This window comes from Ahaetulla prasina, chromosome 5 (assembly GCF_028640845.1).
Source record: "Ahaetulla prasina isolate Xishuangbanna chromosome 5, ASM2864084v1, whole genome shotgun sequence".
NCBI lineage: Eukaryota > Metazoa > Chordata > Lepidosauria > Squamata > Colubridae > Ahaetulla > Ahaetulla prasina.
Window position 1 is genome coordinate 109,010,723 of NC_080543.1, and position 26,582 is coordinate 109,037,304.

A 26,582-nucleotide genomic window follows, 5' to 3' on the forward strand; every position below is an offset into this window, starting at 1 on the left:
TAGCTTTCCTACCTTCATCTTTGCAGATTTGAGCTATATGTTTGTGTTTTGCCTTAGTTATGTATCCCTCTTTCCATTTTTTATAGTTATCCTTTTTGTCTTTCAGTTTATCACAGAGTTCTTTGTACAACCATGGTGGTTTTTTTCTTGGATTTCTTATTTTTCTTTTTTTGTGCTATTGTGTTGGATTGGGCTTTTATTTTTCATGTTTTTTCAGAGTTTCCCAATCTTCTTGAGTTGTTCTCCCCTTTAAGATTTTCATCCATGGAATCCTTCCCTAGCTCGGTCTGAGTTTGTTGAAATCAGCTCTTTTAAAGTTTAAGGCACTGGTTTGATTATGTTCTATTGCTTGTGTCTCTATTATGTTGAATTCTAATATAACATGGTCACTCTCCCCCCAAATTCCTGCAACTTCAACCCCCTCTATCATTTCTTCTCTGTTAGTAAGAATGGAGTCCAGTATAGCTGTACTTCTAGTTCCCTCCTCTACCTTTTGGATAACAAAGTTGGTCAACTACATTGATCAGGAACCAGTTCAATCTTCCATTTGATGCAGTTTGTTTCCCAGTTGTTGTCAGATTAGTCAAAGTGCCCCATTTCTATGTTGTGTTTTCTACATATGTACATTTGTTAACTGATCAGCAAAAAGTTCATCTATTTCCTCTGCTTGGTTGGATGACCTGTAGTATATACTTATAGCAATGCCATTCTTTTTTCCTCTTATATATGAACCCTTATGCATTCCATGAGGCTTTCATCCTTGCCTTTATGCATTTCTGTAGAGATGTAGTGATCTTCTACATATAATGCAGCTCCACCTCCCTGTTGTGTCTTGCCCGCTCTCACAGCAGCCGGGGCCTTCTTATCTGCTCCCGAACACGGAGGAATGTATGCCTCCCGGCCCCAGTCCTGGCTCCATGCCCAGACAAGCTGAAGAGGAGGGGGCACCTCCCGGCCCCAGCCCTGGCTCCATGCCCAGGCAAACGGAGCAGCTAGACCCCTCCCCCTCCTCCAGAGCATGTGAGCCTGAGGAAAGTTTATTTCCAACAGCTGCTGATTGGAGTGACCCTCGCATCAGAAGACTGGATAGGCGGAGGCAACAGAAGGAAGGGAGGGGCAGGCCTTAATGAGTGTTGAGTCATGGAGCCACACCCCATGGCCTATATAAAGGATCTGCTTTCTGGCAGTCTCTGAGTCAGGCAAAGTCGAACTTATCTTGCTGAAGTCACTTTCTGGTCTCCTGCCTGCTCTGAGGACTTTGCTAGGACTTTGGGCAGAGCTGCAGAGGCAAGCCTGATTCGGATTTCCCTGACCCGGCCGTCAGCGGAGGAGTGGGACACGACACTCCCTTTTGTTAAGTCTGTTTCTTTTGAACAGTTTATATCCTTCCATTATTACATTCCAGTCATGGGTTCCATCCCACCAAGTTTCAGTAATGGCATCTGTATCACATTTACTGTCTTGTACAAGTTCACCCTATTTGTTCCCCATATTTTGAATATTAGTGTAAAGGCATCTGCGTCCTTTATGGCCAATCCTGGGTATGCATCCTACATCTCCTAGTTTGTATCTGAGTTTTTCCATCCCTCTCTACCTCCTTGTTTCATTGTTTGTCATTTGTTTAGTCCAGGTCTTTTTATCTAGATTTAGGCCTCGGGTGGAGAATAAATCATGTTTTAGGTCATATTTATGTAGAAATACTGAAAATTCAAAAGGATTAACGAATTTTTAAATACAACTGTAGGTTAAAAAAAACTCCCTGGAATTGGCTGGCCTTTGAAACTAAAGCCATCCCATTTTCCTTTGATTCAGAATATCTAAATCCTAACAGACACCAGGATGACACTTTGATGACAGCTTTCTGCCTTGAAGTGCAGGTGTAAAATTGGTTCTTCAAATTCAAATTTTTATTGTCCGTGCACAACATATGTACAATGAGATTGGTTGAGCTCCCTCAGTGCACAATACAACTCACAGTGAAGACAGAAAATCCCTAACCCAATAAATCATATTAACAAAACACCCAGTCCTATTACCCATTTCACCAGTGTGAACATGTTACACATTGCGCCGGCCCTGCAGTCCATCATACTATGTAGTTATGATGTTATTTCTCATTCAGGAGTCTGACAGCCCCTGTTTGTGTGGCTGGATATACTTCTATATCTCCTTCCCGATGATAGGAGGGTAAAGAAGTGGTGACCAGGGTGAGAGTCATCCCTGCATTCTGATATTCTTATCTGCGTTCCGATGATACTTAATCCATATTGGTTGATGATTTATCTACAGTTAGTGTAGATATTAAATATGGGAGAACCGTGAGGCATCCCACAGCAGAGAGCTCAAAGTTCCAACTTCTTTATCCCAACCTGTGGAGGCAGTGAAAGGAAAAGGATATTATCAGAAATCAAATTAATATTAGGAGGGTTGAACTCGCCTGTTTTGGTCTCTTCAGAGGTTATCCATAAGCATAACCAATATAGCCTCAGGGAGTGTGAGGATTGGAGGCTAATCAATGAGTAGCCAGAATTTCTAGGTTTAGTGATGATTTCCCGAGGAAGGGTGTATGGCCACTTTTATGGTGCACTTACTACCATCCTGGAGACCTCCCATCAACAAAAAAGAGCAGTGATCTTGAGTATAAAGTGGCAGATGATATAATATTCATTTTACTGTAGTATTCATTCATTCATTCATTGCACTGTACTGTTTCCAAATTCGTATTAAAAATGTATCGCACAACAGAACTATCAGTCACAATTGATGAAAACTATGCAGGCAGGTATGAAGAGTGGCAAGCTATGGTTCTCACGGGTCAGGTTGAATAATCACTTTTCATAACAATACACTTGTTTTTTAAGTGAATTCAACTTTTTTTCAGGTGCACACGGAACACATGTTGCTAGTATAGCTGCTGGGTATTTTCCTGACGAGCCAGACAGAAATGGTATAGCCCCTGGTGCACAAATACTTGCTATTAAGGTTGGTGATACAAGATTAAGCACTATGGAAACTGGGACTGGCCTTATAAGAGCAGTAAGTATTGGCAAAATCATTGCACAGAAAATCTAATCATAAAGCATGCCTTTATTTATATTTCCTGAATAGTACTCTAAAATGTTCTTGGGCTTCCTTGATGTCTCTTTTGAGATATAAATAAATGCCTTTCTTAGAATGCTTTCAGAGTTGGCACTAAATGTACACAGCAGTGAATTAAAACAAGTTTTTCTGTAGTAGCTATCTTAGCAAAGAATGATTGGTTGCAAAGCATAAGAGGGCCAAGTAGTTCATCCTGGCACGCCAAATTTTCTCAAGTCAATATGATCAGGGTAAATTTGTTATTTAAACATGCTCAGTCTAGTCTCATATGAAACTTCTGCCTATTCATCTAAAGACAAGGCCATAGCAATAGTTACTTTGACAGTTAGTAAGGATTTGGCCTTCTGGCTGAAGCTTCCAGAATTTTGCCTGATATAAGAGAATTGGATACATATTTGGTTGGAAATTCTGTGGGTGTAACTATTTTTTGTCTTCCTTTTTCTAGTTAGGCTGCAATCATGCAATCATATAATTTTTATTTAATAAAAATGAAGAATAACAGAATACAATAACAAAGTTGGAAGGGAGCTTGGAGGTCTTCTAGTCCAACCTCTTGCTCAAGCAGGAAACCCTATAATATTTCAGACAAATGGTTGTCCAATCTCTTCTTAAAAACCTCCAGTGTTGGAGCGCCTACAGCTTCTGGAGGCAAGTCGTTCCACTGATTAATTGTTTTAACCATCAGGAAATTTCTCCTTAGTTCTAGGTTGCTTCTCTCCTTGATTAGTTTCCATCCATTGCTTCTTGTCCTGCCTTCAGGTGCTTTGGAGAATAGGTTGACCCCTCTTCTTTGTGGCAGCTCCTAAAATATTGGAACACTGCTATCATCTCACCCCTAGCCCTTCTTTTCATTAAATTAGATGTACCCATTTCTGCAACCTTTATTCATCTATTTTAGCCTCCAGTCCCCTAATCAGCTTTGTTGCTCTTCTCTGCATTCTTTCTAGAGTCTCGACATATTTTTTTACATTGTGACAACCAAAACGGGATGCAATATTCCAATTGTGGTCTTACCAAGGCAATATAAAGTGGTACTAACACTTCACATGAACTTGATTCTATTCCTTTGTTAATGCAGCCTAGGGCTGCATTGACTTTTTTGGCAACTGCAGCACACTGCTGGCTCATATTTAAGTGATTGTCCACTAGGACTCTTAAAATCTATCTCGCCACTATTTAGCCAGGTACAACCTATCCTGTACTGGTGCATTCAGTTTTTCTTTCCTGAATGTAGAACCTTATTTTTTTCACTATGGAATAAGATAAGGTAAAATAAAAATAAAAGAATATTTTAATAATTTTAATAAAAAAAAGAATTAGTTTGGAAAGTCAAGCCTCACAGTTTAGTTTAGTCTGAAATTGCAGTGTTGTGTAGGACAATGCTTCTTGAGAGTTGCCAATTATTTGCAAAGCTCCCTTGGTATATTTTCATAATGCTAGGATGAAATATCAATGGTGCAGCTGCAATAACACAATTTTTAAAAAAAGATAATGTGAAAAACTAAGTTGAAAGGGTAACTGTTAGAATGAAATTTATAGAAACTAGACCAGGGGTGTCAAATTCAAGGCCCGGGGGCTGGATCCAGACCACTGGGTGCTTAGATCTGGCCCATGGGGCTGCCCTGAAAACAGCAAAGGATCAGCCCACGATACTTCTGCCAGCGAAAACTGAACTGAGGAGCCCGTTTTTGCTGGCAGAGCACTCGGACCACCACCTGACATGAGTGACATCAAGCTGGTCACGCCCACCCTGGCCACCCGAGGTCAAATACAACCCTGCTATGGCCCTGAATGAAATCGAGTTTGACACCCCTGACCAGACTAAGAAATGACCATCAGTCTGTGAGAGTAAATGTTTTATACAGTAAGTGAATTTTAAAGGAACTGAGTTTTCTTTTTCAAATCCACTTTGTTTAATATCAGTTTGCTTTTATGATGGGCAGAGTTTTAAATTGTGTTTTTATAAATATAATAGGAAATTAAAGAGGTTTATTACTTAGTAAAAAAAATTTTTTTACTTCTGATTAACAATTAGCTACAAATAAATGATGTTGTTTATGCAGTGCTTGAGCCTTAAACTTTTTTTTTTTTACTTTGACAGATGATAGAAACAATAAAATATAAATGTGACCTTGTCAACTACAGTTATGGGGAGGCAACTCACTGGCCAAATGCTGGGTAAGGAGATTATATATTTATGAGTATTACTTTGCTCTGTGCCAGCAGTGGGAAAACTCATTTAATTTAAAATAATGAATTAACCAAGAATAGAACTGTTGTGTCATGAATTACTGAAGCATTCTGTGTTCGCATCCTAGAAATCATATACAGTTGGAGTGACTGTAGAGAGCCAACGCCACAGTAGGGAATTTCAACAGAACAAATTCCTGGCAAGGAATAGCAGGAGAGTGTTGTTGTGGTAGACCAAATGAGCAAATTCCATCCCCCTTTCCACTTTTTTCATGGGAAGCTTTATTCGTTTTGTACTATGTTCTGATGTCGCACTGTTGATTATGATGCCTTGTGTGCCAAGAGGAAGGTAAAATTGCAATCCAGAAAGGTGGTGATAGCATGACTAATGCAGCTTGTGGGAGTCTATACAATAAAGGTTATTTGACATAAATGAAGAAAGAATAAAAGTAGGTGAAAAAGTCCTTTCTCAGTTTGTGATGTTTTGTATCTCTTCTAGGAGAATGTGTGAAGTTATTAATGAAGCAGTATGGAAACACAATGTGATTTATGTTTCAAGTGCTGGAAACAATGGTCCCTGTTTGTCTACTGTTGGATGCCCAGGGGGAACTACATCTAGTGTGATTGGCAAGTATTCACAATTATAGCAATAGCATTACCACTTCAGCTTATATATCGCTCCATTTACAGCACTCTGAGTGGTTTACAATGTCAGCATATTGCCCCCAACAATATGATCCCCATTTTATCGACCTTGGAAGGATGAATCAATCCTGAGCCTGTCAAAATCAAACTCCAGACTGTGGGCAGAGTTAGAATGCCTGCAGTACTGCATTCTAACGCATTGCCACCATTACATAAATTATGAAATTCGTTTCTTAAGAATTGAAAGGAGTTTTGAAATGTTTATTAAGGCTGAAAGTAGACTAAAATGATAAATGTGAACTTATATTATTCTTTATTTGTCTCCAGAATGATAGGGAATGTTTTACAGTTTTTCATTAACATCAGTTCCTCTTCGTTTAGCTGAGCTTTGTAATCTCAGAAACATAATATAGATATCCAATATCTATTTTCTAATCTAATATTTTAAGAATTAGTTATTCTACAGGGCAGAACATGGACACACAGAACATACACGAAGCCAGACTACTTTATTACCCATCTACTGGGTAATACATGCTTTAAAGCTACAGTTGGAAACTGAGTAGAATTCTGTATAACAGAATCATACCGATTGTTTTCTTAGTCTCTCTACACATGAAGCTCTGCCTTCTCTGATTTTTCTTGAAACAGGTCTAAATCTGATTTGTAAAAAAGCTCATGCCAGAGAGAGCATTTCCTAATTAGAAATCTATACATAATAAATGCCAAAGTTAAATGAGATGGGGAACTAAAAGTAGCTTAAATGCAGTAGAAGCTTTTGCCTTCTGTTCTTCAATATTTGAATTTTGGAGTTTATTCATTCTGAGCTGGAAGTTAATACGTAGATATTGACTAATGTCTAATCATAGCCTTATCTGCCATGATTTTATCTAATCCATTTTTAAGTTCCCCAAGTCTACAAACTACACATTGATGAAATATTTTTAATTTGCATGAATTTAATCGTTTAAAAAGTTAAATTTATTGGACATTATGGAATGAGTGGGAATGTATTTAAAGCATTAGCTCGTGTAGGGGTTAACTCCACCTTGAACTGTTTTTCAAAAATGTCACTATTTTTCATCCCATACAATTTCATGGGGTTATTGTTGAGAGCAACTGAAAGAGAAGTAATATGTGTTTTTCTGGAGGAAAAGTGAGATATAAATCTTAATAAATCAATAGTACCTTATTATACAGAAATGGATGTATTATATTTATGCATCCTATCCAACTATTATGTGCATGCATAGGTTCTGAATAATTTGTAAAGCAAATATTGCATACATTTTGACATAGTGAATGATTCATTTGAGTGGAGACTGAACTAATGATATCAAACAGAAACAAAAAAGTCTAGTTTCTAGTATAAATATGCTGCTATTTTGGAATATTTTTAAAAAAATCTTTTTAAAAACATACCATTACCAACTTAACAGTGATTAGAATTTAACATAAACATAATTTAAATCGGTAAAGAGAACTAATGGTAGACTTGAACTTATGTCAACTAATCCTAAAGGTGTTGGTGCGTATGTATCACCTGATATGATGGTTGCTGAGTACTCATTACGAGAGAAATTACCTGCAGATCAGTATACATGGTCATCTCGAGGACCAAGGTAAGTGATAAATTAATTCATGAGTTAAATCCTGGTGTTTCTATAACCAATTTAGAAATTACATTTTAATATACCGTATATACTCGAGTATAAGCCGAGTTTTTCGGCACGTTTTTTGTGCTGAAAAACGCCCCCTCGGCTTATACTCGAGTCTACCCTTGCAGAGCCGACCCAGGGAGAGGGTTTTTTGCCCTCGGGAACAGCTGGGCCGGCAGGACGAGCCCAAATGCTGCCGGCATGCTTTGCCAGCTCGGCCGGCTCGTTTTGGGGCGGCGGCTGGCCTCCGGCGTTTTCTTCCGCCGCTTTTTGATGGCGGCGGCGGCGGTGGTCGGCGGAGGGGCGGGGCGGGGGCGTTCGACATTTCGCCCCTCTCACTCGCCTCCTCTTGCCCGCGGTGGGCGGAGGCGTTGTCACTCGCCTCCTCTCGAAAGCGAAATTGAGTGCGGCGGCAGTGGGGGTGGGTGGGTGGGGAGGCCGCCGTGAAGTGCCGGCTGGGGAGCCCGGGAGCCAATCCCGGCTCCCCAGCCGGCACTTCACGGCGGCCTCCCCACCCCACCGCCGCCGCACTCAATTTCGCTGAGAGGAGGGCGAGACAACGCCTCCGCTGGGCGAGAGTGACAAACAACAGAGTTCTTCGCCTTGGCGTTGTCACTCGCCTCCTCTCGAAAGCGAAATTGAGTGCGGCGGCAGTGGGGGTGGGGAGGCCGCGTGAAGTGCCGGCTGGGGAGCCCGGGATTGGCTCCTGGGCCCCCAGCCGGCACTTCACGCGGCCTCCCTGCCGCCGCACTCAATTTCGCTGAGAGGAGGGCGAGGTGACAACGCCTCCGCCCCCACCGCTGGCAAGAGGAGGACGAGTGAGAGGGGCGAAATGTCGAACGCCCCTCCGCCTCCGCCGACCACCGCCGCCGCCATCAAAAGCGGCGGAAGAAAACGCCGAGGCCAGCCGCCCAAAACGAGCCGGCCGAGCTGGCAAAGCATGCCGGCACTTCAATCCCGGCTCCCCAGCCGGCACTTCACGGCGGCCTCCCCACCCCACCGCCGCCGCACTCAATTTCGGCTGAGAGGAGGGCGAGAGACAACGCCCGCTGGGCGAGAGTGACAAACAAATAGAGTTCTTCGCTTGGCGTTGTCACCCTCGCCTCCTCTCGAAAGCGAAATTGAGTGCGAGCGGCAGTGGGGTGGGGAGGCCGCCGTGAAGTGCCGGCTGGGGAGCCCGGGATTGGCCCTGGGCCCCCAGCCGGCACTTCACGCGGCCTCCCTGCCGCCGCACTCAATTTCGCCGGAGAGGAGGCGAGTGACAACGCCTCCGCCCCCACCGCGGGCAAGAGGAGGACGAGTGAGAGGCGAAATGTCAACGCCCCTCCGCCCCTCCGCCGACCACCGCCGCCGCCATCAAAAGCGGCGGAAGAAAACGCCGAGGCCAGCCGCCCAAAACGAGCCGGCCGAGCTGGCAAAGCATGCCGGCACTTCAATCCCGGCTCCCCAGCCGGCACGCCACGGCGGCCTCCCCACCCACCCACCCACCCCACTGCCGCCGCACTCAATTTCAGCTGGAGAGGACGGCGAGTGTGTCAAACGCCAAGGCGAGAAGAACTCTCTTTATTTGTTTGTCACTCTCGCCTCCTCTTACTGCCCTCCTCTCGCCTCGGAGGGGCGGAGGGGCGTTGTCACTGAATACATCCCAATAAAATGCAAAGGTTTCAAAGCATGTTTTGGAAAAGCAGCGAGGATGGGGAGAATGCTGCCTTGAATGTGAAAGAAACGTGGAAAACTCCAACTACAGTATAAAAAAAACATTTGCACTCAGTACTTTTTATTTTATTTTATTTTTGCCAAGTTTTCCTAGGGTTTTTTTCCCTATGGAAATTGTGGAGGTGGGGAGAAAGAGGTGAAAAGAAAAGCCTCTTGGAAAGCGGAGAAATACGGCAAGAACAAACAATTTCTCCCCGAGAGGGGGCAGGAGGAGGAGGAGGAGGAGAGATGGGGCATTGCAAGCTAGGGTGGGAAGAAGGAGGAGGAAGAAGAAGGAGGCAAAAGAAACCGACCCTCGCGCAGATCAGCAAATTAGCTTTCCTTCTCCAAACCAATTTTTTAAAAACCCGTTCTACCCAGAGCAAATGGCAAATAAGCAGCCTGCTTTGAGTCTGATTATTGTTTCATGGTGGTTGCCCTCTGATCTCCTTGTACATGACAAGGCACCTCTAACCCAGCGCTTTGTGTTTGTTATTGGTAATTCTCCTCTCCTTCTTCCATTGGAGTCCTCTCCCCTTCCTTTCCGAACGGGGCGGGCGATTTACCTTCTCTGCCTCTTTTTATTTTCCTGGAGGTGGAGGTGTATTCCTAAGGATGCCTTCAGTGCTGGGGAAGGAGCCGATCCATGGAGGGGAGGGGGGCGACGCTGCCGAGAAGCCGCTGCTTACAGAGAGCGAAAGAGCCAGGGAGACCTTGGCATAGGTGGGCGGCTGGTGTAAGGCAGGGCAGAACCTTCGACCCGCAAGGATCCCGGGAGGTGGGGGACGAAAGAGAGGCAGAGAAGGAGGGAGGGAGGGAAGGAAAAGAAAAGAAAAGGGGGAGTGAAAATAAGAGCAGTCCGAGCAATAAATAAATATTGCTGGGCTGCTTTCCAAAAATCCTCAGCACGGAACTAAAAGTTGCAAGTGTTTTGTGAGTTCAAACAGTCCCTTCCAGACTAACACGTTTCATTAAAAGATACAAAGTTTGGTAAACTGAAGCTCGCTCTGTCCAATGCAAAAAAATCATCATCATCATATAATAATAATAATAATAATGATAATAATAATAATAATAATGATGATGATAATGATAATAATGATAATGATAATAATAATAATAATAATAATAATGATGATAATGATAATGATAATGATAATAATAATAATAATAATGATGATGATGATAATGATAATAATGATAATGATAATAATAATAATAATAATAATGATGATGATAATAATGATAATAATGATAATGATAATAATGATGATGATGATGATGATGATGATAATGATAATAATAATAATAATAATAATAATAATAATAATAATATTCAGCCGTGCTTCGCTTTGATGGCAGCCTGACGTAAAATGGGGGGCAGGGGGATACATACACGGTTAGGGAAAAATAACAAAACAATGTTTTGGGCTCAATTGCAGTCTTAAATTGAGGACTACCGGTACTTGCAATTTGAACCTTATTGGACACTTCATTCCTGGAGGGTTTTTAAAGAACAGACTGGACAATCCTTTGTCTGAAACAGTATAGGATCTCTTGCTTGAGGAGTGGGGACTGGACTAGAAGATCACTGTTAGTTTGGGATATGTTCAGAGCCCACACATCTGATGACATAAAAAAATTGGCAAAGTCATCTCAAGTCACTTTGGCCGTTATTCCAGGTGGGCTTACATCTGTATTGCAGCCCCTAGATGTCAGTTTAAATAAACCTTTCAAGGACCATGTGCGAAGGATGTGGCATGAATGGATGACATCTGGTCAAGCTCGTCTGACAAAAGTTGGAAATCTGAGAAAGCCAGACATAGAACTAATAGCACAGTGGGTTCGTGATGCATGGGAAGATATTCCAGAGGACATGGTGCAACGTGCCTTCAAGAAATGTGGCATTAGTAATGCTATGGATGGCAGTGAAGACAGCGCATTATGATGACGACTGTGAACTCAGTGATGACGACAACGTATATGCGGATAACATCACAGAAGCTGAAGTAGCTGAAGCTCTGTTTGGACAAACAGATGATGAGGAGGAGAACTCCAGTTTTGAGGGATTTTAGCTCTCGTTAGCTTGGTTGCTGTTACTTTTAAAGATACTGTATTTTTGATACCATATTCTTTTTGGGGACCCCCTTTTGCACTTTTATTGTTTTTCGTTCAAATAAATATTCATGTTATTTTACTTGGCTCTATCTTTATTTTTTACATTGACCAGTAGCTGCCTCATTTCCCACCCTCGGCTTATACTCGAGTCAATAGTTTTTCCCAGTTTTTGTGGTAAAATTAGGTACCTCGGCTTATATTCGGATCGGCTTATACTCGAGTATATACGGTAGCATAAGATAACTTGAAAGTACAACTTAGGTTTCCAATACAATTAAAGACTCTAACTTCTGAAAAATGGAACTGGTTTTCAAGAATTTGAGATGAATACAATCATTTTAAGGTGAATATGAGTAGGAAGAGAAAACAAGTTTTGTTTCTTTTTTTAAAAATGTAAATATGCCTTAATTTCTGTTTTCTTAATGGATCCTTAACCTTGCAACTGGGATACTTGCATTCTCTGATATAATAGCTGTATATATTAAAATATCTTTGCCAACCTAGCAGTTCGAAAGCACGTAAAAAATGCAAGTAGAAAAAAAGGGACCACCTTTGGTGGGAAGGTAACAACGTTCCATGCACCTTTGGTGTTGAGTCATGCCGACCACATGACCACGGAGACATCTTCGGACATTGCTGGCTCTTTGGCTTTGAAACAGAGATGAGCACCACCCTCTAGAGTCGGGAATGACTAGCACATATGTGCAAGGGAAACCTTTACCTTTACCTTTATATTACAATATATATTAAAAAGAAGCAGATATAAATGTATATTACTGAAAATAGTTTTAAAATCCTAGTATAAAAAAAGGTTGCAAAAGCACTTAACATGAAGCATAAATTAGGAATGATTTTCAGGTATCATCAGAATGTTGATGATATTCAACTATATCCACCCCTGATGATCCAAATGATGCTCGTGCTGGTCTCTCGGGGGAGTCTGATAATTCTCTGCGTCCAGCTCACCAGGACCCACTTCACCGCGGCCAACTTGCTGCGGGACAAGAGTTACACTAATATCAAACAAATGGCAGAATAGGATCATTAAAAAAAGGATGCAAAAAAAAGGAGGGACAAAATGAAATGTGGATGACAAAACTTAAAATAATTTTTATTTATTTTAATAATTAAATAGAATTGTTAAATTGTCCCGCAGCAAGTTGGCCGGGGCAAGTTGTCCCACGGCTAGTTGGCCACAGCAAGTTCGACTGTGTCAAGTTATCTCATTCCCCTCTTGTGGTGCCTGGAAGCTGTCCAGGCTTCGAATGAGCCCTGGCAAGACCGATTGAAGAAACACACGATAGTTGTTCATATAATTTTATAGGATGTCTATATAAGATTAACTCCTGAAGTCATTATATGCACATCAATGTTGGTTCCTAATTGGTAGATATAAATTATAAATAAATTTGTTAGACATTCTGAACTAAGAACCGAGTTAAATTTAATGCACTTAAGACCCAGCCGTCCATTAAAAAGAATATATTAGTACAGACAAAAAGGAATATTTTGTGATACTGTCTAAAGGAGGAATATTTGATAGCCTAGGAAAAAAAATGGGAGTTTTGCTATTCTGATATTTCTATATTAATTTCAGTATTGATGGAGCCCTGGGAGTGAGTATCAGCGCACCTGGTGGTGCTATTGCCTCTGTCCCTAACTGGACATTACGTGGTACACAACTCATGAATGGCACCTCAATGTCTTCACCCAATGCTTGTGGTGGCATTGCTTTAATACTCTCAGGTAAAATGGAATGCTGTTCTTTTAAAACAAATTGCATTTTGTTGACTGTAAGAAGTGTATTGATGACTCACAGTGTTACTTGCTTTACTCTTCCTTTGATTACAGGACTCAAAGCGAATGATGTAGATTATACTGTTCACTCAGTCAAAAGAGCATTAGAAAATACAGCAGTGAAGGTGGAAAATACACATCAGTTTGCCCAAGGACATGGTATTATTCAGGTAATTGCTCTGATGTTGAAAGCACAAAATCTCATATATACAAGGTATTGATGGAAAAAATAATATTTAATGACTGTATTCCTAATTTTGCGTTCCAGGATTTATTGTTCTCTACTTCTCCCCTTGCCCCCCTCCATGCATAATAATTAAAATTTTAGGGGATGTTTCCTACTTTGTTTTTACATAGTTGTAATGCTACTCTAATAGCTAGCTTATTAGCACTGAAATTATCAAGACGGTTTCTTCATATATTATTGGAATAGATAGTTCCATGTAATCTTGGTCCCATTTTTTCTTGTGTTGTTATTCTGTTTAAGAAATGAATTGTGAACACTTTAATGGCCATTAAAGGTCAATGAGACCTATTTCTGATTAACACGGTTATGTAATGTAATCATATTTTGTTTTTTGGTAATTACACTAGCTCTTCCAAATTCTCTTTTCCATAAAGTTAAAAAAAAAACACTTCTTTTTTTAACTTGGCATTCCAGAAACAGGTGAAGATCTTCGCTTGCTGAATTGTTGGAGGATAGGTGGACAGAAATATTAGCTGTATTGTCCTTGATGGTTATGGTTTTATGTTTAGTTGAAAATCTTGTTTTTATTCTTTCAGTATCTAATAACATAGTTTCAATCATGCTTTGCTATGGATGAGCATGTTGTATGTGGATAGCACACAAAAATTGGAAAATAGATAGATGAATAAATATTTCCCTGTTATCCTGCTACCTTGACTACACAGAGAACATCTATAACAGAAATTTAGATTTTGATTTCTGAAATAATGAAAAAGATTAAAAAGAGTTAAATGAGAATTTATAAAAAAGTTACTGTGATGAAGATTTTGTCTCTGCTGGTTAAATCCCTTATGACAATGGTACCTGTAATGATTTTTAATTTAAGAGATGTAAACATTTGCCTTGTAATATAATTATTAGAAAGCTTTCTTTCTTCAGAGGAAACAATGACATTTTAAAGCCACTTCCAAAGGTAACAGTTGAAAGACAGATTTATTTTAACTTTTTAATCCTAAACTAAATAATCTGTTTTTCAGCAGTACATCATCAGCTGATGATATTTAAGAATTTATTTGGACCATTTGCCCAAGCTGGAGGAAACTTTGCTCCATGGAATTGCTGTCAATCAGTATTATTTCTGGGCAGATGTAAACATGAATTTCATACTGAAGAAAATCTTGGTTAATTTTGATTTATTTTTTGATTCATTTTACTCTAGGTTGATAAAGCCTATGACTACCTCATTCAGAATAAAGCATTTGTTAACACCATAGGCTTTACTGTTACTGTTGGTTGCAAACGTGGAATCTACCTCAGAGAGCCTTCTCAAGTAGCTGCACCTTTCGACCATAGTGTTGGAATAGAACCTTTATTTCCTGAGAATACAGGTAGAAATCAGCTATTTGCATTACATATTTTCAAAGGTAGATGTTGGGAAGAGTTAATGCTATGAGATGGGCCACTCTATAAATTGTTTAATAAATAAGATAAAAATACATTGAGATAAATGATACTATGAAATAAAAATAATCTTAGGTTATTGTAGCAGCCTGTTGGTTGGGTTACCAGTTCCATCTGGGTCTAGGGGTAGAGCAAATTAGTGGAAATTGGATTCCAACTTCTAGTAAGATAGGATAGTGTTGGCCTTGTGGGAATATATCCATTACTTTCCTGTTTATGAGGACTGGATTCAAGTTTGGGCCTTCTGTGATGAAGCACAAGTCTGAATTGGTTTTGCAGTTCCATGTCACCAATTCAAATATGCCTTGTCTTTAGCGTCGAAAATCAGGTGGACTTTGTTTGCTGTGATCCAGTTGGACAATTGTTCGATGTTGTCATCAGTGGAATGGTATTTCCAATTAACATGATGGCTATTGAAGTTGCCCATGTAGATTGCTGGGTGTGGCTTGATGTTCAGGACATACTGTGGGAGGTGGTTTATAGATGTTAGATAGTCTAGTTTGGGAATTACTTTGTGTATATTGCTGTTTGTAGAGGCTGACAGTAAGGAGGCATTCTCTATATTCTTTCTAACATATGTAGCCATGCTGTAGCTACAGTGGTAGTTGGCTCCAACAGGTTGTAACCACGAATCTTGCCTCTTCTGAGTTGCTGTTCTTCATTTGCTATGTGCATTTCTTAGAGGATGGCCATATCAACGTCGCTGTCCAAGAAACATTTGGAAACATATTGGCCCTTGGATCTGCGGAGCCCCTCAAGGTTGATTTGGCAGATTGGAATAATATTCTCGATCTCTCTTGCCATTTGGGCCTGAAAAGGTCCTTTTTTGTTTTCATTTTCGTTGCCATGTATTTTGAGACTCAGGAAAATCTATAAAGTAGTCTGGCTGCCAGCAGTTGCTAGTTTGTTTAGTTCACACTGTCTTTCTATCCACGGTACACCATAAGGAGGCGAACTAGCTTCACACCCCAATCTATTGATATATAGGTATTGATCCTATATGTAAAGGGTTTTATTAGTATTACTTTCTTTTCTTATGTTCAGAAGTGGTGATTAGAGCTACTGTCACTAGTTGTGGAACTGCTGATTTGCCTTTCCAATACTACTTTATATCCCATGAAGATTTTTTTTTTGTTTAGCATTGTGGCCCTTTCTTTTCAATCAGTTGTGCAAGGATGGTTTAAACTGATGAATTAAAATTCTAAAGAGATTAAAATTTAAAATTGCATGTTCTTATTTCAGAAAATAATGAGAGGATATCGCTGCAGCTTCATTTAGCTCTAACTTCAAACGCTTCCTGGGTTCAGTGTCCTACTCACTTGGAGCTCATGAATCAGTGTAGACATATTATCATTCGGGTGGATCCACGTGGCCTACGAGAAGGAGTTCATTATACGGAGGTATTGGTTTTGGTTCTCTTGGGTCTCATCTTTGACAATTCCACTAAAGAGATACAGGCATTTTAGACAGGATTTTGTTCTCATCAGAAATATCCTGGTCATGTTACTTCTTCTTATAGATCAAAAGATGTAACAGGAATTAGTTATTTGTTTCAGATTCACACTTGAATCAGTTTGTGATAGGATTGTGGGGGAGAGATAGGGCTGGAAAAAAAAAAGTCCTTTTCATTGTTTTACACTGTTGAGGTGGAAAGGAAAAATGGAAAATGAACATTAAGGAAACAGTCAGTGACTTATTAGCTGGCCATCAGCCCTCATCAACAAATAAAAAGCCACACACCAGGCACCACATAAATATTACAAATAAAATACCCCAAAGCACACATTCTGGTAGAAAGAAGTTCCCTGAGATGGCTCCAAACACGAGTTTGAAAGCTCGGAAGACTAAATTTCTGTTTCTGGTGACCAATCCAGATTGGATCCTACAATCCGTACTGGGACACCTATATTTGTCTTCATTCATGAGAGATATGGACGTCTAGCGCTTCAAACAGTTTGGCTTTGGGAATCCTTCACAACACGAGGCGTCCACTTACAAATAAGTACGTTTCCTTCCCGATGCACTTGGGAAGAATCATTGCATACAGCATACGATACCGATCACCAGTCAACTTGGAAATGGGCAGACATATGACATAAGCATTCAGCAAACATATGTTAGAGGTCTTAATGATTGCCATCTAAGATTGGGCAAGTATAAAGCAGCTATCAATATCCATAAGAAGCATTATCTATCAAAACTTGAAGAACTAGGCACCCACCTAGAGAATGTTATTAGGACCCTTGTGAAAGAAAGACAAGCGAGAAAAAGGAAACGATTTGCCCCTATGACTATGTAGGACAGACAGGGAGGAAAGCTATAACCACCTGATTGCAAGAACACAAGCGAGCGGTCAGATGAGGAGACCCAAACTCATTGGTAGCCTCACATTGCAGTGAACAAGGCATTCAATATCACAGCTACTAAGAATGTTGGCCATGCAGGTACAAAGATAACCAAGGAAGTGATTGAAGCCTGGGAAACAGGCCCTTTGTCAGTCAACAGGAGTGCTAATTTACCATTAGCTTATCATGTACTTAGGAGCTGAGGATTCAGCAGCACAAGGAAATAACTGCCTATAACTTAGTAACTGACCATCAACACCTCAAATAAAAAGCGACAGGCAACTAGGCACTATATAAATAGCATGCATAGAATAGCCCAAAAGCACACATTCTGGTAGAAGTTTCCTGAGGATGGGCTCCAGCACAAGTCCGAAATCTTGGAAGCCTAAGCCTCTGATCCTGGTGACCAACCCAGATTGGATCCTGCATTAAGGGAGCATTCTGATTAAATTGAACTAATAATCCCTAGGACAGTGTGCCAGGTAAAGATGCTAGATCACTGTGAAGATTAAAATAAATTGAAAAAAATCTTTCTCAGAATATTTAAATTGAGTTATAATGCTTAATGTATAGGTTAGAATTTCAGGAAATTTCATTTGTAAACCATTAATATTAAAGATTTATGTGCCTTTTAAAGATTGAAAGATTAAACATATGACAGTGTGTATTCATTTCATTGCTTTAGGTATGTGGTTATGAAATAACAATGCCCAACGCAGGACCTTTGTTCCGAGTTCCTATAACTGTTGTTATACCAACAAGGTACATGGATTTTTACTCTTAGAAAATTTGTAGCAATGTTTATGGGGGAGATTTGCTTTTTATTTTTGTTGTTTGATATGCATTCCAAACAATAATAATAATAATAAAAAGAAATAAAATCCCTTTATATACAGTATATGGGTGGCTCAGGATTTAAGATGCTGGGCTTGTTGACTAGAAAATCACCTTGGGGGGCAAATCCACCTAGGGTTAAGGTTCGGTCTCCATGAATTCAGATAGCAAAATGGACTTCGCCAAGGAATTTGGAGCACTTGGTTTTGCTTAGGAGGGCCCTGACTTTTTGAGTCTGCCTTATCTACATTTCCTGATAAAAGACCCAAGTGCCATATAATGCAGTGAGCTCCCATCCTCGCCCCATCTCCTACTAATCTTAATGATTCAAAATCATGCAAATGCACGTAGATAAAGACCACTTCGGTGGGAAGGTAACTGTTCCCTGATGTCATTCTGGCTACATGACACCAGAAATGTCTTCAGATAGCAATAGCACTTAGACTTATATACCGCTTCGCGGTGCTTTACAGCCGTCTCTAAGCAGTTTACAGAATCAGCATATTGCCCCCAACAATCTGCGTCCTCATTTTACCCACCTCGGAAGGATGGAAAGCTGAGTCTACCTTGAGCCTGGTGAGATTCGATCTGCCTAACTGCTGGCAGCTGGTGATCAGCAGAAGTAGCCTGCAGTTCTGCACTCTAACCACTGCGCCACCATGGCTTACCGAGCCAGATAGTTCTGGCTCAATGGCCTTGAAATGGAGATGAATATATATATATATATATATATATATATATATATATATATATATATATATATATATACACACACACACACACACACACACACAGTCACATATACATACACGTATGTATATATGTTGCAGCAGTGAGAGCCATTAATAAAAAAGGGATAGATAGAAGATCACAGTGATCTTCTTGGATTAGCCTTTTATACTCCTGAGTAGTTTTTTGTTTTTTTTGTTTTTAATTTCAATAGGAAAACCTTGCTTTTACAAATGCTCAACAATCTTGTTTTCACTTGTAGCCAGGCAGTTGCTTTGGAAACTTGTTTGTCTCAATATTTGTTCTGTAATAAAAAGGAAACTTTTTAATTTTAATTTTTCTGTACAGTCAAATTTTTGAAATTTTGTTTTTTGCTTGTTTAAAAATGGTATCAAGAGCCAGAATCATGTTATGATCCCATCATCTTTCATTTTTGAAAAAAAAAATATTTTTTAATCAAAGACATTATTTTATTACTGTAATTATTTAAAATATCTTTGGCCCACCATAAAGGGCAAAACTCTCCCTATGTAGGCTTGCTTAGGTGCTTTTTAGATATGTTTGATTACAACTTCTATCATAATAGAATCATTCCGAATCTCTGGAAGTACTAGGGAGGGGGAGATTGTTCAGAGATTGGTTTTTTGTGTGTGTTTGCCTTCGAGTCAGTGTTACCACTTGCTTGGACAGGTTCTACAATTTTGTTGGCAAGATTTCAGAACTGTCAGCTTCCTAGGGCTGAGAGAGGCACTGCCCCAAGTTCACTCAGCTGGCTGTGTGCCTCAGGTGAGATTAAAACCACAGTCCCCTTATTTCTAGCCTCGGACCTTTATCACTATACTAAGATGGCTCTTGGTGTTCAGAGGTATAACAAAAAACATTAACAGCTATTCTCAATTAGATACTATGGACAAAGCCAGCTACTTTTTTAAAAAATATATTTTTATATGGTTAAAAATGACATGAATTCTTGTTTTTCAACCTTCTTAAAATGTTTAATATTCCAATCTATATTAATAATTTAAATTGAGCTTTTTACAATTTAAAAAATTATACATTTTTTAAATCACAGGATAAATGAAGCCTCAAACTTTGATCTCAAATTTACTAATGTTCATTTTAAACCTGGACAAATTCAAAGGCACTTTATTGAAGTTCCATCTGGAGCAACCTGGGCTGGTAAGGTGAATCTATTGGATACTTCTTGAAATCCATGAAAATTTTAGGTATTGGATTAAATATCTGAAATCTATCTGTAGCATTATATGTTCAGATTAAGTGTTTTTCATCAGTGTAATGGTGGTGAGAAGGTTTTTTATTGTTTTAATAATAATGAACATATTTATTGCTGAGGAGTTAAATGCTGTGAAATAAAAATTATCAATATTTTTCTGATACATATTTGCCTTAAAGAAAGGAGCCTATAATAATAATATTAAAGTCATGCCTTTTCTTATTTAGAAATCTCAGTTTGTTCATCATCATCTGACGTAACTGCCAAGTTTATTCTCCATGCAATTCAGTTAGTAAAACAAAAGGCATACCGAAGCCATGAGTTCTACAAGATCTGTTCAATACCAGAAAAAGGATCAGTCACTGAAGCATTTTCAGTATTAGTAAGTTCCTTGAATTAAGAATTGAGTCAATACCTGTCATTTATATGCTACACGGATACGTGATTATTGTCAGTCATAATGTGCTCAGCTTGAGAGTGACTTATCTAAGTTGTGTAGAATAGTCTTTCAACTAAGATTTTTATTTGAATATTATAAATACTGGTCGCCTGCTACACTTTCATTGTGAAAATCCTACGTGTCAACTATAGAATGTAAGGCAATACTAAATTTAAAAGCTAACGTAATGTGCCTTAATAGTGAAACTAATATAAAGACATTGCACTTCCACTTTTTTACATTTTTAACAATGATTCACATTATTGCAGATTTTTATGCGTCAATCCGGAGAATATTTCTCGGCTACAGACGCCTTTCCTGAAGGCCTCTGACAATGAAATGGAGGCTGGGGGCACTGTGCACGTCAATCCAGAGCTTGTTTCTTGGCTGCAGAGGCCTTTCCTGAAGGCCTCTGACAGCGAAATGAGGCCAGGGGGTGCCACACGTATCAATCTGGAGCCCGTTTCTTGGCTGCAGAGGCCTTTCCTGAAGGTCTCCTATGGCGAAACGGAGTCTGGGGGCAATGCACGTGAGCGGCAGCAAGCGGTGGCAGAAGTGAGCCGGCAGTGGCCACACACCTCCTTTTGGGTGGGCTGTCAGTGCCACCGCCGCAAGGTGAAGCAGTGGAAGATATCTCCTGAAAATAGGACCTGGTGCCTCTTGGAGACCAAAAAAAAAACCAACCCAAAAAAAACCTGGTCTTATTTTCGGGGAAACACGGTAGTAAGGAGAGCACTCCTTACTAGCACTGATGATGTTACTTGTTAGGGTAACATCTGCAAGAAAACAAACTCAGTGTTCTGTCCCCCTTCGCCTCCGTCCGAGTGATGACTTAATTAGCCGGCACTATCAGCTTTGGCAGCAAAATAGCAAGCGTATGCCAAGTGTGTCTGTTATCTCCCTCGACGCCGATGAGTCACCCAGGAACAAACTTCAGCTCTTAGTTAATCAGCTGATTTACCTGCTACGAAGAGGCACAGCAGCTCTGGCTGCCTTTATATCCTGTGGGGTGTGGCTCCCTGACTCAGCACTTCCTAGGCCTGCCCCACCCCTGCTTCTGTTGTTCCTTCCTCTCCTCCTACGAAACCTAGGGTCCAACCAAGCCTGATTGCCATCAGTTGGGTCTGAAGGCACGGCTTGCGGGGTGGGGGGGAAGAGTCAGGGGACGGAGGCCTCGTTATCTCTTCCACCTGGCCTGCCTCTGGCTCCTGGAGCTGAGCCAGGGAAGCCGGTGCTCCCGAGGTAAGTCCTGACGGCCCTTCCCCCTCACTTTCCAAGTCTCTTTCTGGCAGGAGGCCCAGCTCAGGGGGACGCAGACACAAGACTCAGAAAACACCAAGGACTCCTCATTTCAACCCTGAATTGCAAATATTCTCGTTTATTGGTAAACTTGAATAGTTTGGTTTAGTCATCGCTAAGAATTGCAAGTTATTTATGGTTCAGCATCCATATTCTCCTTGGTTTATGACTATTTTGTCAGGATTCCAAGTAACACCTCCAACGAAAGAAGACTCCGAGGGTTAAAGTTCCTCAAAGTTCCATTTTATTAGAGATGTCATATTGGCGCATCTGAAGGCCCAATGCAAAAGATGGCTTCCAGGCCTGACATATTTTTGCTAAGAGCTGGGATGCAAAATGATCATACCCAGGGATGAGGAGATGAGGCTTAGAGGGGAAGATGACTTGAAATACATTTCTTTTTCTTTTCCTACTAACAGGAGGGAAGAACAATTGAAATTTGTATTGCCCGATGGTGGGCAAGCCTCAGTGATGTCAGTATTGATTATTCTATTTCTTTCCATGGCATAGTTTGCAGTACATCTCAGCTGAACTTTGTAAGTATCACGATTTGCTTTTTGTTTTTTGAAATTCTGTTTGTTTTTAATATGTAGAATTGTTAAAATCATAAGTTAGTAGTATTAGTAAATGCCTAGCCAAATTTCATGGAGGTATAGGTGAATTTTTGTTCTTCATAAAAAATGACTGAAATCACATTAAATTTCAGCAATCTTACTCCAGTGAGATGATTAGAGTCAATGATTAGAGATTATTACAGGCATTGCATTGACCTGTTTTATTAGATTAATCATTTTAGTTTTGGATTTGTAAATGGGTTAAGGGGTCTTTGAACTTTTATGGCATTTATCTATGGTGTCAAACCTGCCCCAGTTACATCCCTAGGAAGGAAAGACTCTTGATTCTATTTGGTTGAAGTGATAGGTTCTTTTACTAAGGATAAGTGGTTGCAGCAAAAGCAAGGCTAGATCTGAATATTCCTGCACAAACATACAAAGATTCTCCTTGTTTGTGGCCCTCCCCATGACTGGGATCGTCAGTGTCCAGTCACTGGATTCCAGTGGCAACCCAGCTTGATGTTTTGGGAACCGCTTTGATTGTAGGCATGTCTCAGAGAAGCTTCTCATTCTTTCCCAGGGTAGGCATCTGGGAATCTGGACATTGCCAAGTGGAATCTGGCCACTTGGCAATGTCCTCCCTCCTCCCTTACACCCCCCTCTTCACATCACCTCCATAATCTCCCTAACTTTCTCTGTCCCTCTCTCTCCATTTATGGCAGGATGCCAACAAGCTTAGCAATGCATAGTGAAGATGGCAGAGCTGACATATGGTGTATTGCCAGCTCTTAAGGGGAAGCACCTTGGAAAAGCATGACTTTTAAATATATATAACATTGACATTAATCTGAAATTCATTTCAAATAAACCTTTTCACTCTTTGATTACAGCATGCTTCAGAAGGCATAGTACGTTTTGATGTTCGGGCAACACTGAAATACGAAGATGTTGTGCCTTGCATAAATCTCAAATGCTGGGTTCAAACACTAAGGTACTATAAGAAATTTAGATTCAAATAAATGATTGTAATTCAAAGTGAAATTAATAACTTGTACTGTAGTTATTAAGATTAAACAGCTTTCTGTCACACTGAATATAAATATAATAAAGTAAATTTAATATTTGAGAAAGATATTCCCTGTTTATTTTAAGTATGTAATCATTGGAAGTCTGTTGAATGTTTAAATAAAGATTTAATTAATGATTTAATGATAATGTTTAATGATTTAATTAAAAAACTAAAAATGGAATTACAGCTTGCCATCAAGACAGCTACCATATTTTTCGGAGTATAAGACGCTCCAGACTATAAGAAGCACCTACCTTTTTTGGTGAGGAAAACAAGAAAAAGAAATCTACCTCTGCCTCCCAGCAATTTTGCCTCATTGCAGCAAACAGCCTGCTTTACTTTCATTTTTGTTTTCAGCATAGCTTGATTAGCACAAGGAAAAAAAATCTCCTCTCAGCAATTTACCTCCTTGCAGCAGGAAGCAGAGGCCCGTGCAGCAATAGGCAATGGCAATCCCTGCAGCCTGAAACAGCTGAGAGTTGGGAGGCCAATCCAACTGACAATTAACTTGTGCTAATTAGGCTGTGCTGAAGCTGAAATGGGCTGTTTCTTCTTCTTGCTGCAAGGTGGTAAATTGCTGGGAGGCAGAGGCCAAATGGTGGGGGCCAGTAGGTGGACGAGGCACATTCGATGTATAAGACACACCCAAATTCTCACCCCCTTTTAAGGGGGGGAAAGGTCCATCATACTCTGAAAAATACGGTAATTTATATCTGAGGCAGATTGTTTTGGTCTTAACATTTTTGAAGTAATCAAGAGAGTCTGGTTCATGTTTAAGATGAGAAGTTCTGTCCCTGAGACAGTTTTAATTTGAAATATTTTGCCCTGTAAAATTTTGTGTTTTTATCTGAACTTCCCAAAGTTGCCTCAAACTGCAAGATGGGTGACATAAATTTAATCAATCAGATATAAATAAAAAAGTTAGATTGTTAAACTGTGTTTAACGTAATTAAGTGTATGCATACATTTAAGTCAGTGAGTGTACCTGTATATATGTACAAGTTTTAAAAATGAATTGAACAAGAAGCAATGGATGGAAACTAATCAAAGAGAGAACCAACCTAGAACTAAGGAGAAATTTCCTCACAGAAACAATTAATCAGTGGAATGACTTGCCTCAAGAGGTTGTAGGTGCTTCAACACTGGAGATTTTTAAAAAGAGATTGGACAACCATTTGTCTGAAATGGATTAGGATTTCTTGCTTGAGCAAGGATTGGGACTAGAAGACCTCTAAAGTCCCTTTCAATTCTGTTATTCTTTAAAACTTTACCCTCATTTTTCTCCTAATGTGTATTGTTGAATTGCAGACCAGTGAGTGCTAAAATAAAGCCTTTAGGATCCCGAGATGTATTGCCAAATAATCGACAATTGTATGAGATGATTTTGACATACAATTTTCATCAAGTAAGTCTGAGTTATTTAACTGGATCTAACTCAATAAAATGATTTCTTTATGGAATGTAAGCCACCCAGAATCACTTGGCAGCCATATAAATTTGTTTAATAAATAAATGTAATAATAAATTATGAGCCATCCGGGGTCATTTAGAGTCAGATGGCAAGCAAGTTTAATAAATTATCATCATGAGTATCAATAATATTATCATCATTTAATTTTGTTTTTAATTGTCTTAATTATTTGATTTTTCTTCAGCCCAAAAGTGGAGAAGTAACTCCAAGTTGTCCCTTGCTCTGTGAACTCTTATATGAATCAGAATTTGACAGTCAATTATGGATTATCTTTGACCAGAATAAAAAACTAATGGGATCAGGTGATGCTTATCCTAACCAGGTATGCTAATATATTTAAAGTCATTTTTATATGATTTCATAATCATTTTAGGTTTAGGATGTAGATTGTTTTGATAAATAATGCTGTTTCTTGAACAAATTGTTTGATTTTATAAACTAAACAGCAGTTAAATATTTTACAAATTTATTATAAATTTGACTAATTTATAGCTTGGCATTAGGAAATGTATGCAGCTTTTATCTATTGAACTGGGAAAAGATGAGTAGATAGATAGATTAGATAGACAGATGGATGGACGGGATTGATGCATCCTTGAAAAATTAAGAATCTGCTTGAAATATATAAAAATAATAAAGTAAATTTAATTCTACTCTATTGTTTGGACACAAATGCCTACCTAGCTTCTGCTAATGCATGGGCAGTAATAACATCCTGAAGAATGGTGTCAGGATAGGACAAGTCACAGCTTATGTTATAAGTGATAGAAACATAACTTCTATGAAACCACAATCCAAAGTTAGGCTGGTCTGCAAATGGATAAGGTAGTATTCCACCCATTAATAACAATCAATCTGTTCCACACTTCTAAAAGGTTGCTAATCCAAATAAATGAACAAAATTATTAGCAAGACTCTTAAATAATTAGTCTACAAAATATAAAACTTCAGGATTTTAAAGCAATGTAAATACTATTAAACAGATGAAATAAGAATTTCTTTGGCCAGCGTTTGCCATTAAATTGAATCACTCACAGAAGCCTTCTGATGGACTTGGGCACAGAGGATGGCTCTACATCAGTTTGTAGTGTAACTTCAGAGATTAATAGTATTGAGGGAACTTCTAGAATTGCAAGGCAGGAAGGGCAAGGGTCTACAAAAAATCAAATCTCCAGCTGGAACTCTTAACAGAGTTTAGTCCCTTTTACAGATAAAAAGAAACTTCTGTGTTTATGTAAGGAATGTTCAGGATCCAGTTAAGTCAAATTTAAATAGGTTATACAGCATACAAAATTTACCTTTTATAAACGATATGCAACAGAAAATATCCATCATAAAATTTTATACTATAATTCAATATAGTATATGCATAACTTAATATTCAAACCTAAAAACATATTTTATGTTCATGCTGCAAAATCTGAGTTTAATCTGATGAAGGCTTGGAAAATATCTCCCCTCTAATGTTAGAAAAAGAATTTAGAATTTAAGACTGGAAATACAATAATAAGTCACAATACCTTGTGATTGGAAGGGATTTGAGTAACTTTTCTTGTTAGATTTTTTTCCCCAAAGAATTTAGTAACAGATCCTTCCCTAGCCCTCAAACATGTAACATATGTACAGATTTAAGTTTTGCGTACTTAGCAGTGACATGTTTTGTGAAAATATTCTACTTCAGTTAGAAAGGAATAGTGTAAGTTGAACTGAAGGAATTTTTATTGTATGATAATCTTCTTCATCAAATGTGTATGAGTC

General features: G+C 39.3%; 1 protein-coding gene across 3 annotated transcripts in view; it reads left to right on the forward strand.

Moving 5' to 3' along the window:
• The window catches only part of TPP2 (tripeptidyl peptidase 2), a 65,416-nt gene that overhangs the window by 23,866 nt on the left and 14,968 nt on the right, over nt 1–26,582 (forward strand). For all 3 annotated transcript variants that reach the window (XM_058184859.1, XM_058184856.1, XM_058184858.1), the window contains exons 7-21: nt 2,882–3,036; nt 5,201–5,277; nt 5,789–5,916; nt 7,457–7,556; nt 13,003–13,151; nt 13,257–13,372; nt 14,609–14,777; nt 16,093–16,250; nt 17,881–17,957; nt 19,831–19,937; nt 20,220–20,374; nt 22,150–22,266; nt 23,175–23,275; nt 24,662–24,758; nt 25,009–25,146. In XM_058184859.1, coding sequence (XP_058040842.1) covers nt 2,882–3,036; nt 5,201–5,277; nt 5,789–5,916; nt 7,457–7,556; nt 13,003–13,151; nt 13,257–13,372; nt 14,609–14,777; nt 16,093–16,250; nt 17,881–17,957; nt 19,831–19,937; nt 20,220–20,374; nt 22,150–22,266; nt 23,175–23,275; nt 24,662–24,758; nt 25,009–25,146 — 1,844 coding nt within the window. The remainder of the gene's footprint in view (nt 1–2,881; nt 3,037–5,200; nt 5,278–5,788; nt 5,917–7,456; nt 7,557–13,002; nt 13,152–13,256; nt 13,373–14,608; nt 14,778–16,092; nt 16,251–17,880; nt 17,958–19,830; nt 19,938–20,219; nt 20,375–22,149; nt 22,267–23,174; nt 23,276–24,661; nt 24,759–25,008; nt 25,147–26,582) is intronic.